The sequence below is a fragment of the Rhinichthys klamathensis genome, unplaced genomic scaffold (genome assembly GCF_029890125.1).
Source record: "Rhinichthys klamathensis goyatoka isolate OS25496 unplaced genomic scaffold, OSU_Roscu_1.1 h1tg000142l_1, whole genome shotgun sequence".
Classification (NCBI taxonomy): Eukaryota; Metazoa; Chordata; class Actinopteri; order Cypriniformes; family Leuciscidae; genus Rhinichthys; species Rhinichthys klamathensis.
Window position 1 is genome coordinate 249402 of NW_026606677.1, and position 20599 is coordinate 270000.

Genomic DNA, 20599 nt, shown 5'->3' on the forward strand with positions numbered 1-20599 from the left:
TCAGAATAAACCCCTTCAGGTGTGTGTGTGTTATCTCAGAATAAACCCCTTCAGGTGTGTGTGTGTGTGTGTGTGTGTGTGTTATCTCAGAATAAACCCCTTCAGGTGTGTGTGTGTGTGTGTGTGTGTTATCTCAGAATAAACCTCTTCAGGTTTGTGTGTGTGTGTGTGTGTGTGTTATCTCAGAATAAACCCCTTCAGGTGTGTGTGTGTGTGTGATCTCAGAATAAACCCCTTCAGGTGTGTGTGTGTGTGTGTTTGTTATCTCAGGCCCTGTTTACACGAAAACGATTCCGGGTGAAAACGTAATAATATTTTATCGGATGTGCCTTTCGTTTACACGGCGACGGCGTTTTTGGGGCTTAAAAACGCAAAAAAGTGAAACCACCCTCCAAAGTGGAAATCTTAAAAACGCTCCACCGTCGCGTTTCCGTCTAAACGGGTAAAAACGCACATCTGCTCACGGTGGCTCTCGTCGCGTACGCATTTAAGTCACAGGCATGCGCCAGTACAGGAAAATAACAACCAACATGTCGGATTATTTCCATACGTCGGACCTTCAAGTTGCCCTAGCAGCTCTGAAAAACGTCCAAGAGTCTTTTCAATTTCGCGCTACTAGGGAGAGAAGTAGAAGGAAGGTTGTACGCAGGCGCACGGACTTGTTGTTGTTGTGTGGCAGTGCTTCACATCGCCACCTAGCCGCCTGGAGTGCAGACTACATCGCATTTCTAACACTTTTGCGTCTCCATATGCACGCAGATTTCCTCCCCATAATGCTCGTCTAAACGCAGAATAAAAAGTGAAAACGAAACGCCACTTTTGCGTTTTCTCTTCAGATCGTTTCCGTGTAAACATGGCCTCAGAATAAACCCCTTCAGGTGTGTGTGTGTGTGTGTGTTATCTCAGAATAAACCTCTTCAGGTGTGTGTGTGTGTGTGTGTGTGTGTTATCTCAGAATAAACCCCTTCAGGTCTGTGTGTGTGTGTGTGTTATCTCAGAATAAACCTCTTCAGGTGTGTGTGTGTGTGTGTGTGTGTGTGTGTGTGCGTGTGTGTGTTATCTCAGAATAAACCCCTTCAGGTATGTGTGTGTGTGTGTGTGTGTGTTATCTCAGAATAAACCCCTTCAGGTATGTGTATGTGTGTGTGTGTGTGTGTGTGTGTTATCTCAGAATAAACCCCTTCAGGTGTGTGTGTGTTAGACCTGATCCTGATCACCCTGTCGGGTTTATTCTGAGATAACAACCGGCTGGACGGACATTATTCCGTACTTAACTGGACTTTCTGCTGTTAGTCAGAGTCGGACCAGATGAGATCATCCCGTCTGAAAGCATGTTATTGTCTTCTAACAGCTCCAGAGATCTTCCAGTCGTTTGTGAGCGGAGGAACCGGTTACGCTCTTGAGGTGGACTGGTGGTCGCTGGGCGTCACGATCTTTGAGGTTCTGCGAGGTTGGGTAAGATAGAACTCTACTCTGTGCAGATGACACCGTTCCTAACAGGGAACCCAGACAGCACCATAGTGTCGGCCCAGATCCGGCCCACATCTGGGCTTTGTGGAATCCACATGTACCAGATTTGGGCCGGCACTATGTTGCTGTCTGGGAACGTTCTCTGAAGGTTCTCTCGAAGTTATGAACAAACATTCTTCCAGTAACAATAATAGAACATTCATTCAAAGTTATCTGGTCTTTAATAATGTTCTCAAAACGTTAGTACAAAAACATTATTCATACATTAATCGTGTAAGATTTTTTCTGAAACATTTTAGTTGGACGTTCATCTAACGTTTTTTTTTTTAAATGTTTCTAATTGTTTCAAGTAACGTTCCCATAATGATTGAAGAATGGAATTTTCCCTAAACGTTCTCATAACCAGATTTTTTTTTTTAAATGTTTAATAAACTGCTCATTTTGAGCATTCAGAGAATATTCAGAAATATATATTTAATGGGAATGTTAGCAAAATGTTCTTAGAACATGTTTTTGTAAGCTGGGATGTTATAGTCACCAGGGCTGCGGTTCCCAAAAGAAAGATCGCAGTGGTTTAGGTGATCTACCTGTCCTGATGATAGTCACCAGTACATCTTGTGTTCTGGTCTGAAGTTTCCTGCAAGGAATGATTCTTAACTAGCTTAACTTCCCTGGTCAACCATCTTTACCAGCACAGTTTTGCTTGGACTGTGCAGATTCATGCAGATCTAAACTGATTATCAGCAGAATGACTAACTGTGTTTGCATGAACATATTTATGGAAGCTTTTGTTCTTTCACTGTCTGTCTGTATTTGTCTGTCTGTATCTGTCTGTCTGTCTATCGATCTGTGTCTCTGTTTAACTGTCTGACTGACTGTTTGTTTGTTTGTTTGTTTGTTTGTCTGTCTGTCTGTTTGTCTGACTGTCTCTCTGTCTGACTGTCTATTTGACTGTGTCTCTGTCTGTTTGTCTGTCTGTCTGTCTCAGTTTGTCTGACTGACTGTCTGTTTGTCTGATTGTCTGTTTGTCTGACTGTGTCTGTCTGTCTGACTGTCTGTTTGTCTAAATGACTTTCTGTCTGACTTTCTGTCTGTCTGTATGTCTGTCTGACTGTGTGTGTCTGTCTGTTTGTTTGATTGTCTCTCTGTCTGTCTGACTGACTGACTGCGTGTCTGACTGTGTTTCTGACTGTCTGTTTGTCTCTCTGTCTGATTGTCTGAGTGTCTCTCTGTCTGTCTGTCTGTCTGTCTGATTGTCTGACTGTCTCTCTGTCTGATTGTCTGACTGTCTCTCTGTCTGACTGTCTCTCTGTCTGTCTGTCTCTGTCTGATTGTCTGACTGTCTCTCTGTCTGACTGTGTCTGTCTGTCTCTCTTTCTGATTGTCTCTCTGTCTGTCTGTCTGTATCTGTCTGTCTATCTGTGTCTCTGTTTAACTGTCTGTCTGTCTGTCTGTCTGTTTGTCTGTCTGTCTGACTGACTGTCTGTCTGTATCTGTCCGTCTGTCTATCGATCTGTGTCTCTGTTTAACTGTCTGACTGACTGTTTGTTTGTTTGTTTGTTTGTTTGTTTGTCTGTCTGTTTGTCTGACTGTCTCTCTGTCTGACTATCTATTTGACTGTGTCTCTGTCTGTTTGTCTGACTGTCTGTCTCTCTGTTTGTCTGACTGACTGTCTATTTGTTTGACTGTGTCTGTCTGACTGTCTGTCTGATTGTCTGTCTGTCTGTTTGACTGTGTCTGTCTGTTTGTTTGACTGTCTGTCTGTCTGTCTGTTTGACTGTGTCTGTCTGTTTGTTTGACTGTCTGTCTGTCTGTCTGTTTGACTGTGTTTGTCTGTCTGTCTGTTTGACTGTGTCTGTCTGTTTGACTGTGTCTGTCTGACTGACTGTCTGTTTGTCTGATTGTCTGTTTGTCTGACTGTGTCTGTCTGTCTGACTGTCTGTTTGTCTGACTTTCTGTCTGACTGTGTCTGTCTGTCTAAATGACTTTCTGTCTGACTTTCTGTCTGTCTGTATGTCTGTCTGACTGTGTGTGTCTGTCTGTTTGTCTGATTGTCTGACTGACTGTCTGTTTGTCTCTCTGTCTGTCTGACTGTCTGACTGACTGACTGCGTGTTTGACTGTGTTTCTGACTGTCTGTCTGTCTCTCTGTCTGATTGTCTGACTGTCTGTCTGATTGTCTGACTGTCTCTCTTTCTGTCTGTCTGATTTTCTGACTGTCTCTCTGTCTGATTGTCTGTCTGTCTGTCTGTCTCTGTCTGATTGTCTGACTGTCTCTCTGTCTGACTGTGTCTGTCTGTCTCTCTTTCTGATTGTCTCTCTGTCTGTCTGACTGACTGTCTGTCTGTCTGTCTGTCTGACTGTGTGTGTGTGTGTGTGTGTGTCTGACTGTCTGTCTGACTGTGTGTGTCTGACTGTGTCTGTCTGACTGTCTGTCTGACTGTGTGTGTGTGTGTGTGTGTGTGTGTCTGACTGTCTCTCTGTCTGATTGTCTGACTGTCTCTCTGTCTGTCTGTCTGATTGTCTCTCTGTCTGATTGTCTGTCTGTGTGTCTGTCTGTTTGTCTGTCTGTCTCTGTCTGACTGTCTCTCTGTCTGACTGTGTCTGTCTGTCTCTCTTTCTGATTGTCTCTCTGTCTGTCTGACTGTCTGTCTGACTGTGTGTGTGTCTGACTGTCTGTCTGACTGTCTGTCTGACTGTATGTGTGTCTGTCTGACTGTCTCTGTCTGACTGTGTATGTGTGTGTGTGTGTGTGTGTGTGTGTGTGTGTCTGACTGTCTCTCTGTCTGATTGTCTGTCTGACTGTGTGTGTCAGATGACTGACTGTCTGTTTGTCTGATTGTCTGTTTGTCTGACTGTGTCTGTCTGTCTGACTGTCTGTTTGTCTGACTTTCTGTCTGACTGTGTCTGTCTGTCTAAATGACTTTCTGTATGTCTGTCTGACTGTGTGTGTCTGTCTGTTTGTCTGATTGTCTGACTGACTGTCTGTTTGTCTGATTGTCTCTCTGTCTGTCTGACTGTGTGACTGACTGACTGCGTGTCTGACTGTGTTTCTGACTGTCTGTCTGTCTCTCTGTCTGATTGTCTGACTGTCTGTCTGTCTGATTGTCTGACTGTCTCTCTGTCTGTCTGTCTGTCTGATTGTCTGACTGTCTCTCTGTCTGACTGTCTCTCTGTCTGATTGTCTGTCTGTCTGTCTCTGTCTGATTGTCTGACTGTCTCTCTGTCTGACTGTGTCTGTCTGTCTCTCTTTCTGATTGTCTCTCTGTCTGTCTGACTGACTGTCTGTCTGACTGTGTGTGTGTGTCTGACTGTCTGTCTGACTGTGTGTGTGTCTGACTGTGTCTGTCTGACTGTCTGTCTGACTGTGTGTGTGTGTGTGTGTGTGTCTGTCTGACTGTCTCTCTGTCTGACTGTGTGTATGTGTGTGTGTGTCTGTCTGTCTGTCTGTCTGATTGTCTGACTGTCTCTCTGTCTGATTGTCTGACTGTCTCTCTGTCTGTCTGATTGTCTGACTGTCTCTCTGTCTGATTGTCTGTCTGTCTGTCTGTCTGTTTGTCTCTGTCTGACTGTCTCTCTGTCTGACTGTGTCTGTCTGTCTCTCTTTCTGATTGTCTCTCTGTCTGTCTGACTGTCTGTCTGACTGTGTGTGTGTCTGACTGTCTGTCTGACTGTGTGTGTGTGTGTGTGTCTGTCTGACTGTCTCTCTGTCTGACTGTGTGTATGTGTGTGTGTGTGTTTGACTGTCTCTGTCTGTCTGTCTGACTGTGTGTGTGTGTGTGTGTGTGTGTGTGTGTCTGACTGTCTCTCTGTCTGTCTGTCTCTCTGTCTGATTGTCTGACTGTCTCTCTGTCTGACTGTCTGTCTGACTGTGTGTGTGTCTGACTGTCTCTCTGTCTGACTGTGTCTGTCTCACTGACTGTCTGTCTGACTGTTTCTGTCTGCCTGTCTGTCTCTCAGAGGCCGTATGAGATCCACGGCAGTAATTCGGTGGAGTCTCTGCTGCAGTTGTTCAGCACCGTCAGTGTTCAGTACAGCTCCTCCTGGCACAAAGACCTCGTGTCACTGCTGAGGAAGGTGAGAGCTCATCTTATATATGATCAACAAACACTCACATATTCTTATTCTCATGTCATTCTAGTTGGGCGGTTGCTAGGGTGTTTTGGGTTGTTGGAAGGCATTTCTATGTTTTAAGCAGCTCTGCAGTTGCTAGGGTGTTCTAGGTGGTTGCTATGGTGTCATGGGTCGTTGTTAGGTGAGTTCTTACCGAGCCTCTTCCTCAACAAATTGCATTAATAAGGATTAAATGGAAAAAAGATGGAGAGGAATGAAAATAGACAGAACACAGATGGAGTCGGAATGAATGAAGAGAACATAAAACACTCTAATGATGCAGGAGAGAATAAAGGGAAGGATTGAGATGAGCGAGAGAAAGAGGAGCTGATGATAATGAGAGATAAGTGAAGAAAATGAGTGGAGAGACAGAGAAATATTATGAGAGGAAAATAGATAGGAGTGAAGAACAGAGGAGCGAGGAGAGACATTACAGTCATTTATTAGACCAGTTACATACAGAAGAATCAGAGGAGAAGAGCATTGTGGGTACAGGAAGTGTGATGCTCAGAACTTCCTCTTTTAGGTCAAGTCAGCTTTATTTCTATAGCGCTTTATACAACACTGATTCAAAGCAGCTTCACGGTAATAAACAGATGCAAACTTCATCAAATATGAGACAAATTCTGATTCAGCGGCTCCTCTCTTTCCAGTCTGTCAGTAACGCTCTGTTTACGTCCTGTCTCTATGAAGCCCCTCCTCCTGAAAAGCACACTGTGCTCTGATTGGTCGGCTGGAGCAGTGTGTTGTGATTGGTCGAGCGCTTCGAGTGTGTTTGGGAAATGTCCCGCCCCTTTCCATAACCGCCAGTTTAACACACTACTAACTAACTCAACCAGGCCCCGCCCCTTTCCATAACCGCCAGTTTAACACACTACTGACTAACTCAACCAGGCCCCGCCCCTTTATTCTGCGTATGAATAACCCTCTGGTGCTCTTTCATTTTTTTGTCAATGAAATGTGTACTATTTTTTAGTTTGATATTGATATTTAATATTTTGTAATTTTTGGGGATTTATTTTATACTAAATTATATTTACGCTGTATTTATAACATTTATTCAGTTTTTGAGCATAGACCTGAAAATTAAATGTCCAGCTTAAACTGTGGTAAATCCTGAACGCTTTAGAGCGACAGACTGAAGTTTGATCTCTTTTCAAAGATGACACATGGCAGATTATTGCTGAAGTGAGAAAAGTTTTAAAAAGTGAACTTAAAAAAAGTTAAAGAATTTTAGGTGTATTGTTATGAAAAATGCACACAAATACTATTTTCATTTTTTATATGTTTTTTACATTTTACTCTAAAACTGCAAGAAAATCACAGCCATAAATCTAAACAAGTGGTGTTCCAAATGTGAGCTTGATCTTTCAGTAAATGAGCGTTCAGTGAGTGTGTGTTCGGCTGCAGTTCCAAACGCTTCCACTAAATAAAATGTCCATTTCCAATGCGCTCATTTTTAACCGCGAGGAGCACAAGTGTGTGTGTGTGTGTGTGTGTGTAACTGCTTGTGTTCTGTGATTCTGCAGTTACTGACAGTGAACCCCGAGCACCGGTTCTGTAGTCTGGCTCAGATGCAGACGGCTCCCTATCTCTCCGACGTCAGCTGGGACGATGTGTATGAGAAGAAGATGGAGCCTGGGTTCGTTCCCAATGTGAGATTGAGTTCACACACACACACACACACGATCAGGGTCTAAAAAGAGTCCAAACCTGCACACATGCTTACTTTAAGTCAAAGTGAACTTACTTTCTTGTTTTTCCAAGAAAGTAAGAAAAGCAACGTCCTTACTTATTAAACGTCCTGCTTTAATAAAAAATACAGTGACAGAGAGTCTTTAAATAATCATTCCAAAGGGAAAAAATCTATTTTAAGGCTGTGATGTGAAATACCGTTTCATAGCCAGTAAAACCATATTTATGGCCTGTAAATGTTCTGCACTGACAGATGTTGATTTGGTTAGTTTTAGACCCTGTACACACACACACACACTCTCTCTCTCTCTGTCTCTCTCTCTCACACACACACACACACACACACACACACTCTCATATGATGAAGAAACACTGCTGTATTCTCAATAGTGTGTGTGTTCTCTTCTCTCACACAGAAAGGGCGTCTGCATTGTGATCCGACCTTTGAACTGGAGGAGATGATCCTGGAGTCTCGGCCGCTTCACAAGAAGAAGAAGCGACTGGCAAAAAACAGATCGAGAGACAACAGCAAAGATTCTCAGTCTGTGAGTGAAAATGACATTTCACTGTTATAGTGTGACATTTAAACTATAACAGCACTGGTTGTTTATTATATTGAGCCTGACGAGTGAAGAATCTTAACACACACAATCCTCTCACCAGATCACATGATTATGAGGCGTGTTTGTGATCAGATCCCATGATTATGAGTCAAGTGTGTCTGTGATCAGATTACATGAATCATAGGTGTGTTGGACTTATGCAGCTCTGCGTAGACCGATCGGCGGCTGACTTGAAACAGTGCATGCCGGTTAGAAATGTTGTCCGACTTGATGCAGCGCCGACGCCACATGACTGTGACGTATGCCATCACAGTACCGCGAGAGCGATTCGAGAGTAGCCGGAGGACTCAGCCAGCGCAGCTTCTGAAGAGCGGCTGCACGAGCTCTGATGACGACACAGCTGGTTCACCGCATGACAACGATCACGTGCGTTTCGTGTTTATTCTCACACCTTTAGTTCCACTAAAGCTTTTATAACAGTAAACAGTCTTTCCATGTAGTCGCGATGTTATATTGTGTCATTTATCAAAATTAAACTGATTAAAAAACGTTGACTCCACTTCATTGATATAGGCTTATTTTGAACTTTATTCTTGTTCAAACAGATGCTGTATGAGGCAGTAAAGTATTGAATGAAAATGTGTCTGAAATATCTGTGTATTTGGCAAATATTGCATTTATTTCACTTCGGCTGTGGTAAAGTATGCAAACACCAAGTGAGCGGTCACTACGGGAACCAGAAAGTGTCCGACTTCACGTCTCCGTTTGCAGCTCCTCCCCGCCTGCACACGGCTACTCTCACCGATCGGTTACATCCAGCCGCAGCCGATGTCCAACACACCTTATGAGTCAAGCGTGTCTGTGGTCAGATCACATGATTATGAGTCAAGCGTGTCTGTGGTCAGATCACATGATTATGAGTCAAGCGTGTCTGTGGTCAGATCACATGATTATGAGGCGTGTCTGTGGTCAGATCACATGATTATTAGGCGTGTCTGTGGTCAGATCACATGATTATGAGGTCATCTCTCTCCTCTAACTGAAGATGAGCTTCTATGGTCTGGAGACGCCGGAAGCGAAGGCATTATTACCTGGATGATTAAATTATGAAGCTCTCAGAGCTGCAGCTTCTCCTGAAACACACCAGGCTATTTTTGGTGTTTCCAGCAGGATTCTGTGTTCAGAGCTCGACACAACTACAGCTGACAAAAATACATTCTGAGAACATTTTCCTCACGTTCCCATTCAGTTAAACATGCAGTTTTTTAATGTTTTTTCTTGGTCATGCGATCGTTCCATTCTTCAAACGTTATTGAAACGTTACTTTTGAATGTTCTCTGAAACAATAGTTACATTTATAAACGTTAGACGAATGTCCAACTGAAACATTTCAGGAAAATAACGCTCCATGAACGATGTATAAATAACAGATAATAGACTCGATAACTGTGACGATGGCTGTATTAATGTGACTCGCGTGTGACGGCTGATGATTGTGTGTTTCCTGCAGGAGAACGAGTATCTTCAGGAGTGCCTTGAAGTCGTCCAGCAGGAGTTCATGATCTTCAACCGTGAAAAGTGAGAATATAAACACTAGAGTTCTGAGCTGTGTCATGTTTTCTTGAAGATTAGGGTTAGTTCACACCCCTTCTCCTCTTCTCCACTTCTCCACTTCTCCTCTTCTCCACTTCTCCACTTCTCCTCTTCTCCACTTCTCCTCTTCTCCTCTTCTCCACTTCTCCTCTTCTCCACTTCTCCACTTCTCCTCTTCTCCACTTCTCCACTTCTCCACTTCTCCTCTTCTCCACTTCTCCACTTCTCCTCTTCTCCTCTTCTCCACTTCTCCTCTTCTCCACTTCTCCTCTTCTCCTCTTCTCCACTTCTCCTCTTCTCCACTTCTCCTCTTCTCCACTTCTCCTCTTCTCCACTTCTCCACTTCTCCACTTCTCCTCTTCTCCACTTCTCCTCTTCTCCACTTCTCCTCTTCTCCACTTCTCCTCTTCTCCACTTCTCCTCTTCTCCTCTTCTCCACTTCTCCACTTCTCCTCTTCTCCTCTTCTCCTCTTCTCCACTTCTCCTCTTCTCCACTTCTCCTCTTCTCCACTTCTCCTCTTCTCCACTTCTCCTCTTCTCCACTTCTCCTCTTCTCCACTTCTCCTCTTCTCCACTTCTCCTCTTCTCCACTTCTCCTCTTCTCCACTTCTCCTCTTCTCCACTTCTCCACTTCTCCTCTTCTCCACTTCTCCTCTTCTCCACTTCTCCTCTTCTCCACTTCTCCTCTTCTCCACTTCTCCACTTCTCCTCTTCTCCACTTCTCCACTTCTCCTCTTCTCCACTTCTCCTCTTCTCCTCTTCTCCACTTCTCCTCTTCTCCTCTTCTCCACTTCTCCTCTTCTCCACTTCTCCTCTTCTCCACTTCTCCTCTTCTCCTCTTCTCCACTTCTCCACTTCTCCTCTTCTCCACTTCTCCTCTTCTCCACTTCTCCACTTCTCCTCTTCTCCACTTCTCCACTTCTCCTCTTCTCCACTTCTCCTCTTCTCCACTTCTCCTCTTCTCCACTTCTCCTCTTCTCCACTTCTCCACTTCTCCACTTCTCCTCTTCTCCACTTCTCCTCTTCTCCACTTCTCCTCTTCTCCTCTTCTCCACTTCTCCTCTTCTCCACTTCTCCACTTCTCCTCTTCTCCACTTCTCCTCTTCTCCACTTCTCCACTTCTCCTCTTCTCCTCTTCTCCACTTCTCCACTTCTCCTCTTCTCCACTTCTCCACTTCTCCACTTCTCCTCTTCTCCTCTTCTCCACTTCTCCACTTCTCCTCTTCTCCACTTCTCCTCTTCTCCTCTTCTCCACTTCTCCACTTCTCCTCTTCTCCACTTCTCCTCTTCTCCACTTCTCCACTTCTCCTCTTCTCCACTTCTCCACTTCTCCACTTCTCCTCTTCTCCACTTCTCCACTTCTCCTCTTCTCCACTTCTCCTCTTCTCCACTTCTCCTCTTCTCCACTTCTCCTCTTCTCCTCTTCTCCACTTCTCCTCTTCTCCACTTCTCCACTTCTCCTCTTCTCCACTTCTCCTCTTCTCCACTTCTCCTCTTCTCCACTCCTCTTCTCCACTTCTCCTCTTCTCCACTTCTCCTCTTCTCAACTTCTCCTCTTCTCCACTTCTCCTCTTCTCCACTTCTCCACTTCTTCTCTTCTCCACTTCTCCTCTTCTCCACTTCTCCACTTCTCCTCTTCTCCTCTTCTCCACTTCTCCTCTTCTCCACTTCTCCACTTCTCCTCTTCTCCACTTCTCCTCTTCTCCACTTCTCCTCTTCTCCACTTCTCCTCTTCTCCACTTCTCCACTTCTCCTCTTCTCCACTTCTCCTCTTCTCCACTTCTCCTCTTCTCCACTTCTCCACTTCTCCACTCCTCCTCTCCACTTCTCCTCTTCTCCACTTCTCCACTTCTCCACTTCTCCTCTTCTCCACTTCTCCACTTCTCCTCTTCTCCACTTCTCCACTTCTCTCTTCTCCTCTTCTCCACTTCTCCTCTTCTCCACTTCTCAACTTCTCCACTTCTCCACTTCTCCTCTTCTCCACTTCTCCTCTTCTCCTCTTCTCCAATTCTCCTCTTCTCCACTTCTCCACTTCTCCTCTTCTCCACTTCTCCTCTTCTCCACTTCTCCTCTTCTCCACTTCTCCACTTCTCCTCTTCTCCACTTCTCCTCTTCTCCACTTCTCCTCTTCTCCACTTCTCCTCTTCTCCACTTCTCCTCTTCTCCTCTTCTCCACTTCTCCTCTTCTCCACTTCCCCTCTTCTCCACTTCTCCTCTTCTCCACTTCTCCTCTTCTCCACTTCTCCTCTTCTCCACTTCTCCTCTTCTCCACTTCTCCTCTTCTCCACTTCTCCTCTTCTCAACTTCTCCTCTTCTCCACTTCTCCTCTTCTCCACTTCTCCACTTCTCCACTTCTTCTCTTCTCCACTTCTCCTCTTCTCCACTTCTCCACTTCTCCTCTTCTCCTCTTCTCCACTTCTCCTCATCTCCACTTCTCCACTTCTCCTCTTCTCCACTTCTCCACTTCTCCACTTCTCCTCTTCTCCACTTCTCCACTTCTCCACTCCTCCTCTCCACTTCTCCTCTTCTCCACTTCTCCTCTTCTCAACTTCTCCACTTCTCCTCTTCTCCACTTCTCCACTTCTCCTCTTCTCCACTTCTCCTCTTCTCCACTTCTCCACTTCTCCTCTTCTCCACTTCTCCACTTCTCAACTTCTCCACTTCTCCTCTTCTCCACTTCTCCACTTCTCCTCTTCTCCACTTCTCCTCTTCACCACTTCTCCACTTCTCCTCTTCTCCACTTCTCCACTTCTCCTCTTCTCCTCTTCTCCACTTCTCCTCTTCTCCACTTCTCCTCTTCTCCACTTCTCCTCTTCTCCACTTCTCCTCTTCTCCACTTCTCCTCTTCTCCTCTTCTCCACTTCTCCTCTTCTCCACTTCTCCACTTCTCCTCTTCTCCACTTCTCCTCTTCTCCACTTCTCCTCTTCTCCACTTCTCCTCTTCTCCACTTCTCCACTTCTCCTCTTCTCCACTTCTCCTCTTCTCCTCTTCTCCACTTCTCCTCTTCTCCACTTCTCCTCTTCTCCACTTCTCCTCTTCTCCACTTCTCCTCTTCTCCACTTCTCCACTTCTCCTCTTCTCCACTTCTCCACTTCTCCTCTTCTCCTCTTCTCCACTTCTCCTCTTCTCCTCTTCTCCACTTCTCCTCTTCTCCACTTCTCCTCTTCTCCACTTCTCCTCTTCTCCTCTTCTCCACTTCTCCTCTTCTCCACTTCTCTTCTTCTCCTCTTCTCCACTTCTCCTCTTCTCCACTTCTCCACTTCTCCACTTCTCCTCTTCTCCTCTTCTCCACTTCTCCACTTCTCCTCTTCTCCACTTCTCCTCTTCTCCACTTCTCCTCTTCTCCACTTCTCCTCTTCTCCACTTCTCCTCTTCTCCACTTCTCTTCTTCTCCTCTTCTCCACTTCTCCTCTTCTCCACTTCTCCTCTTCTCCACTTCTCCACTTCTCCTCTTCTCCACTTCTCCTCTTCTCCACTTCTCCTCTTCTCCACTTCTCCACTTCTCCTCTTCTCCACTTCTCCTCTTCTCCACTTCTCCTCTTCTCCACTTCTCTTCTTCTCCTCTTCTCCACTTCTCCTCTTCTCCACTTCTCCACTTCTCCTCTTCTCCACTTCTCCACTTCTCCTCTTCTCCTCTTCTCCACTTCTCCACTTCTCCTCTTCTCCACTTCTCCTCTTCTCCACTTCTCCACTTCTCTCTTCTCCACTTCTCCTCTTCTCCTCTTCTCCACTTCTCCTCTTCTCCACTTCTCCTCTTCTCCTCTTCTCCACTTCTCCTCTTCTCCACTTCTCCTCTTCTCCTCTTCTCCACTTCTCCTCTTCTCCACTTCTCCTCTTCTCCACTTCTCCTCTTCTCCTCTTCTCCACTTCTCCTCTTCTCCACTTCTCCACTTCTCCACTTCTCCTCTTCTCCTCTTCTCCACTTCTCCTCTTCTCCTCTTCTCCACTTCTCCACTTCTCCTCTTCTCCACTTCTCCTCTTCTCCTCTTCTCCACTTCTCCTCTTCTCCTCTTCTCCACTTCTCCTCTTCTCCTCTTCTCCACTTCTCCTCTTCTCCACTTCTCCTCTTCTCCACTTCTCCACTTCTCCTCTTCTCCACTTCTCCTCTTCTCCTCTTCTCCACTTCTCCTCTTCTCCTCTTCTCCACTTCTCCACTTCTCCTCTTCTCCACTTCTCTTCTTCTCCTCTTCTCCTCTTCTCCACTTCTCCTCTTCTCCACTTCTCCACTTCTCCACTTCTCCTCTTCTCCTCTTCTCCACTTCTCCTCTTCTCCACTTCTCCTCTTCTCCACTTCTCCTCTTCTCCACTTCTCCTCTTCTCCACTTCTCCTCTTCTCCACTTCTCCACTTCTCCTCTTCTCCTCTTCTCCACTTCTCCTCTTCTCCACTTCTCCTCTTCTCCACTTCTCCTCTTCTCCACTTCTCCTCTTCTCCACTTCTCCTCTTCTCCTCTTCTCCACTTCTCGAAACTCTCGGCTGCTCGGCTCCTGAAGTTCAGCTGTGTTCAGATCACTCTGATCTTTTCTAGGATTCTAGGAATGTTCTACATAAAATTCAACAAGATTTTTTAACTCTACTTTTTCTCGACAAAATGATGAATAAAGAATGTGCATCGGGTCAGTTTATGCTGAATGTTTTTAATACTTAATGCTTATGTTTTAAATTGAATTGTATATTCTATTGTAATTTGCACAATACTATGGTATTTGGAATAGGGACGCACCGATATGAAAATTTTGGCCGATAACTCTTTATATTTGGAAAGCCGATAACCGATATATTGGCCGATAAATCTAAATCCAAATTTTTATGATTTTTGAGAGCCTGATTACAAACACACAAGTCTCACCATTAACAGCCCCGTCCCACACACACATTTATGATGTTCTCATGATAGTGTTATGTAGCTGATATGACAGACTTGTTGCTCTGAACTGTATTTTACTTTTTAAAGTGATTCCAATCATATTTTAATCAATTCAAAACCATCATGATGAACAGTGTCTCAGCTAATAATAGGGAAGGAAATAATACAACAAAAATGTAAAAACATATGTAAAAAATATATTGCACAAACTAAAAAAAAATTATGTAAAATGATCAGAATAGCAAACAACGTGGTTACGAATCAAAATATAATAATCGTAAATCAAAAAATAACAAGCAGGAATAAAAACTTTAAACTTTAACCACATAAAAAATGATATTACACAAAACTTAAACTTATGTTCATGTTTCCTTCAAAATTATGTTTTCCTTGGTTTTATTTACGCTGTATTTTGTGCCCTCTTACATTTCATGCTCATATTTTACTCCTACGCCACCTTTCCACGTTCTGCGCTTTTCTAAATGTTGCAGTTCGAGTTGCATGTAAATTAGGGCGGGCTGAAGCGTCACCATTGGTCCACTAGTTCTAGATTGACAGCTCCTCTTCAAGCCAATCAATCGAAGTGGGGCGTTGACGTCACACCAATGACCACGCTTGCTTTTCTGGTCATTTTGCATGATTATTTTCAGTTTGTGCAATACATTTGTGTTTTTACATTTTTGATTCACACTTTTTTTTTTTCGCGACCGCAATTCTTTTTACAGAATATTGATCCCATACAGGACAGATGCAGTTGTGTGTGTTTTACAGCAGATGTGTGTGCAGTTGTGTGTTTTACCCCAGATGTGTGTGCAGTTGTGTGTTTTACCCCAGATGTGTGTGCAGTTGTGTGTGTTTTACAGCAGATGTGTGTGCAGTTGTGTGTTTTACCCCAGATGTGTGTGCAGTTGTGTGTGTTTTACAGCAGATGTGTGTGCAGTTGTGTGTTTTACAGCAGATGTGTGTGCAGTTGTGTGTTTTACAGCAGATGTGTGTGCAGTTGTGTGTTTTACCCCAGATGTGTGTGCAGTTGTGTGTGTTTTACAGCAGATGTGTGTGCAGTTGTGTGTTTTACAGCAGATGTGTGTGCAGTTGTGTGTGTTTTACAGCAGATGTGTGTGCAGTTGTGTGTTTTACCCCAGATGTGTGTGCAGTTGTGTGTGTTTTACAGCAGATGTGTGTGCAGTTGTGTGTGTTTTACAGCAGATGTGTGTGCAGTTGTGTGTGTTTTACCCCAGATGTGTGTGCAGTTGTGTGTTTTACCCCAGATGTGTGTGCAGTTGTGTGTGTTTTACAGCAGATGTGTGTGCAGTTGTGTGTTTTACCCCAGATGTGTGTGCAGTTGTGTGTGTTTTACAGCAGATGTGTGTGCAGTTGTGTGTTTTACAGCAGATGTGTGTGCAGTTGTGTGTTTTACAGCAGATGTGTGTGCAGTTGTGTGTTTTACCCCAGATGTGTGTGCAGTTGTGTGTGTTTTACAGCAGATGTGTGTGCAGTTGTGTGTTTTACAGCAGATGTGTGTGCAGTTGTGTGTGTTTTACAGCAGATGTGTGTGCAGTTGTGTGTGTTTTACAGCAGATGTGTGTGTAGTTGTGTGTTTTACCCCAGATGTGTGTGCAGTTGTCGTGTGTGTTTTACCCCAGATGTGTGTGCAGTTGTGTGTGTTTTACAGCAGATGTGTGTGCAGTTGTGTGTTTTACAGCAGATGTGTGTGCAGTTGTGTGTTTTACAGCAGATGTGTGTGCAGTTGTGTGTGTTTTACAGCAGATGTGTGTGCAGTTGTGTGTTTTACAGCAGATGTGTGTGCAGTTGTGTGTGTTTTACAGCAGATGTGTGTGCAGTTGTGTGTTTTACAGCAGATGTGTGTGCAGTTGTGTGTGTTTTACAGCAGATGTGTGTGCAGTTGTGTGTGTTTTACAGCAGATGTGTGTGCAGTTGTGTGTGTTTTACAGCAGATGTGTGTGCAGTTGTGTGTTTTACCCCAGATGTGTGTGCAGTTGTGTGTTTTACCCCAGATGTGTGTGCAGTTGTGTGTTTTACAGCAGATGTGTGTGCAGTTGTGTGTTTTACAGCAGATGTGTGTGCAGTTGTCGTGTGTGTTTTACAGCAGATGTGTGTGCAGTTGTGTGTTTTACCCCAGATGTGTGTGCAGTTGTCGTGTGTGTTTTACCCCAGATGTGTGTGCAGTTGTGTGTTTTACAGCAGATGTGTGTGCAGTTGTCGTGTGTGTTTTACAGCAGATGTGTGTGCAGTTGTGTGTTTTACAGCAGATGTGTGTGCAGTTGTGTGTTTTACCCCAGATGTGTGTGCAGTTGTGTGTTGTACAGCAGATGTGTGTGCAGTTGTGTGTTTTACAGCAGATGTGTGTGCAGTTGTGTGTTTTACCCCAGATGTGTGTGCAGTTGTGTGTTGTACAGCAGATGTGTGTGCAGGTGTGTGTTGTACAGCAGATGTGTGTGCAGTTGTGTGTTGTACAGCAGATGTGTGTGCAGTTGTGTGTTTTACAGCAGATGTGTGTGCAGTTGTGTGTTTTACAGCAGATGTGTGTGCAGTTGTGTGTTTTACCCCAGATGTGTGTGCAGTTGTGTGTTGTACAGCAGATGTGTGTGCAGGTGTGTGTTGTACAGCAGATGTGTGTGCAGTTGTGTGTTGTACAGCAGATGTGTGTGCAGTTGTGTGTTTTACAGCAGATGTGTGTGCAGTTGTGTGTTTTACCCCAGATGTGTGTGCAGTTGTGTGTTGTACAGCAGATGTGTGTGCAGTTGTGTGTTTTACCCCAGATGTGTGTGCAGTTGTGTGTTGTACAGCAGATGTGTGTGCAGTTGTGTGTTGTACAGCAGATGTGTGTGCAGTTGTGTGTTGTACAGCAGATGTGTGTGCAGTTGTGTGTTGTACAGCAGATGTGTGTGCAGTTGTGTGTTTTACAGCAGATGTGTGTGCAGTTGTGTGTTTTACAGCAGATGTGTGTGCAGTTGTGTGTTGTACAGCAGATGTGTGTGCAGTTGTGTGTTGTGTGTTGTACAGCAGATGTGTGTGCAGTTGTGTGTTGTACAGCAGATGTGTGTGCAGTTGTGTGTTTTACAGCAGATGTGTGTGTGTTCAGGTTGAAGCGCCGGCAGGAGGAGGGCTGTATGGGAGCAGATGGAGATGGAGATCCAGACGCTGATGAAGCCGAAGGAGGAACCGAGGACGAAGAGACCGAACCCGAACCCGAACCCGAGACGTCCAAGCTGAGCATGTGCGGTTCGGTCTGCTCGTCTCCTGGAAGCTGCTAGCGCTCGCCATGCCTTTAAACCCCATGATCAGAGCCGTCGCCTACAGCAAGTTTGAACTTCTATGCAACGTATCTCTTCAGCATGATGTAAAATGGAGATTTTAGAGGCAGATCAACGCGCTCGAGTATGACGACACCCCCTGAAACCGAGGAAGAGCTCTTCGTCTTCACATTAATTGTCTTTGAAGCAGAAACACATAAAGCTGCTCGAGGATTCATTGATATTTCACATGCATTCGTATGTTTACATACGTGAGTTATTATTGGGTGCCTTTTGAATTCAGCACAGAGTTTCTGGCTTTCATGCGCTGTGAGAAGACTAACTTTAGGACTAGTTAACACACACTAGTGAGGGAAGTATGTGCTTCTGATGGGAGTGTTTGTGTAGTTATTCTTCTTTCATCCTCATATCAGAACCGATTTTACACAATTCACCCCATAATTCATACAGGTTTACTGGTTACACTTTCCTCCATTAGACTTCACATGAATGTCTGATTATGTGTGCATGATATTTCCTCCGGTTTTCCTCGTCTGCGCTTCAGACGTCGGTGTTTTCCAGCCGTTTGAGATGCTTGACTTCCTCCACAGCACTTCAAAGCAGAAATTCTACCGTAGAATTCAATCGGAGAGTCATTTGTTTAGTTTTTCTTTTAAAGAAATGGAAAATGCATTGACAAATCTGTTTACAGTGAGAAGAACTGCAGTCATGTCGATTTCATTCCACATGAGGGTGATCACATGACCATTTCTACATCAGTGTTTCCTTTAAAGACCCCACGAAGCGTTTATTCCTGAAGGGCTCCTCACCCTGTTCAATGTAAATATCCAGTAGTCATTAGTTTACATCATCAACCATGATTTACTAATAGTTTTGGAGGAGGTTCTTTTCAACAGTATATACATATTGGTTCCTGGATTAAAGATTATCAGTATTTTCATTCATTTCCCTAGAGGAAATTGTCAGTATTTACACTACCGGTTAAAAGTAAGAAATCATTAGGATTTTTAAATGATTTTCAATGAAGTCTCTTCTGCTCGCCAAGGCTGCATTTATTTGATCAAAAATGGGTTTAACGCCGCCTTCATGTGCTATCGGAATTATCCTACATATGAGTTTCCTAGTCGGAAATTTCCTAGTTGTAGTTTCCTAGTCGGAAAATCCTAGTCGGAAATTTCCTAGTTCTAGTTTCCTAGTTGGAAAATCGTAGTCGGAAATTTTCTAGTTGGAATTTCCTAGTCGGAAATTTCCTAGTTGGAAATTTCTTAGTTGGAGTTTCCTAGTCGGAAATTTCCTAGTTGTAGTTTCCTAGTCGGAAATTTCCTAGTTGTAGTTTCCTAGTCGGAAATTTCCTAGTTCTAGTTTCCTAGTTGGAAAATCGTAGTCGGAAATTTTCTAGTTGGAATTTCCTAGTCGGAAATTTCTTAGTTGGAGTTTCCTAGTCGGAAATTTCCTAGTTGTAGTTTACTAGTCGGAAATTTCCTAGTTGGAGTTTCCCAGTTGGAGTTTCCTAGTCGGAAATTTCCTAGTTGGAGTTTCCTAGTTGGAAATTTCCTAGTTGGAGTTTCCTAGTCGGAAATTGGACATGAACTCCCTCTCAAGTCGTATTTACCACTGGGAAGTCAGGGGATGATTATGACATCTGACTTTCCGAGGCGGGCCATAAACTTTAAACACGGCGATGCTGCTGTGACTGCTATTCTTTATTAATTTTTCTACAATCGCTCGCTACATTGCCTTGTCTTGATGTTAAAGTAGTGCATATTTACAAATATGAATAATTATTTGAAAAAATATTGTATGTTTTATACACGACTACAATAGCATGGAAGTAGAATAGGAAGTATGAAATTTCCGAAAGCATATGAAGGCATAAGCTCATTATCATAGGAACCATAAACGTAGAAAATATGTGGCGTATGATGATTTTATTACGTGTTAATGGAAATGTCCTACTTCTGAAGTTGTGATTACGAGCTTGTCACGTTCAAGGGCTTTGTTGTTGGAAAAGACAGAAATCATGGAGGACACCAGGTTTATTCTTGCCTATTTATTGTGAAAATTGTATTAAAGCCAAAATGATTGACAGCCATATAAATATTCAAGCGTCATCTAGAATCTCTCCGGAATTTCAGTCAAATACAGGCTATTTTCTCTATCAAAATGATCTCTGAGTTTTCCATAGTAAATACAGCTTGAGAGGGCGTTCATGACCAATTTCTGACTAGGAAACTCATTTTTATAATAATGCCAATAGCACATGAAGGCAGCACAGATCTTAATAAACAGGCATGTAATACTGCCTTCACATGCCATCAGAATTATCATAAATATGAGTTTCCTAGTAAAAAATTCCAAGTCTGAGATTCCTAGTCAGAAATGCCTAGTTGGAGTTTCCTATTCGGAAATTCCTAGTTCGAGTTTCCTAGTAAAAAATTCCAAGTCTGAGATTCCTAGTCAGAAATTCCTAGTTGGAGTTTCCTAGTCGAAAATTCCTAGTCAGAAATTCCTAGTTGGAGTTTCCTAGTAAGAAATTCCAAGTCTGAGTTTCCTAGTTGGAAATTACAAGTTGGAAATTCCTAGTAAGAAATTCCAAGTCTGAGATTCCTAGTCAGAAATTCCTGGTTGGAGTTTCCTAGTAAAAAATTCCAAGTCTGAGTTTCCTAGTTGGAAATTACAAGTTGGAAATTCCTAGTAAGAAATTCCAAGTCTGAGATTCCTAGTAAAAAATTCCAAGTCTGAGATTCCTAGTCAGAAATTCCTAGTTGGAGTTTCCTAGTCGGAAATTCCTAGTCAGAAATTCCTAGTTGGAGTTTCCTAGTAAGAAATTCCTAGTCAGAAATTCCTAGTTGGAGTTTCCTAGTCGGAAATTCCTAGTTCGAGTTTCCTAGTAAAAAATTCCAAGTCTGAGATTCCTAGTCAGAAATTCCTAGTTGGAGTTTCCTAGTCGAAAATTCCTAGTCAGAAATTCCTAGTTGGAGTTTCCTAGTAAGAAATTCCAAGTCTGATTTTCCTAGTTGGAAA

The 20599-nt window shown here is 43.7% G+C and overlaps 1 protein-coding gene across 2 annotated transcripts in view; it reads left to right on the top strand.

Moving 5' to 3' along the window:
* LOC130090382 (serine/threonine-protein kinase 32C-like) overlaps positions 1 to 17950 on the top strand; it is a 101907-nt gene extending 83957 nt beyond the window's left edge. Inside the window, exons 7-12 of one of the 2 annotated variants that reach the window (XM_056257736.1) lie at positions 1352 to 1455; positions 5430 to 5546; positions 7112 to 7237; positions 7694 to 7822; positions 9351 to 9418; positions 17404 to 17950. In XM_056257736.1, coding sequence (XP_056113711.1) covers positions 1352 to 1455; positions 5430 to 5546; positions 7112 to 7237; positions 7694 to 7822; positions 9351 to 9418; positions 17404 to 17575 — 716 coding nt within the window. In that variant the 3' untranslated portion in view covers positions 17576 to 17950. The remainder of the gene's footprint in view (positions 1 to 1351; positions 1456 to 5429; positions 5547 to 7111; positions 7238 to 7693; positions 7823 to 9350; positions 9419 to 17403) is intronic. The other variant, XM_056257735.1, reaches the window with a different exon arrangement.
* The last annotated feature ends 2649 nt before the right edge of the window (positions 17951 to 20599 follow it).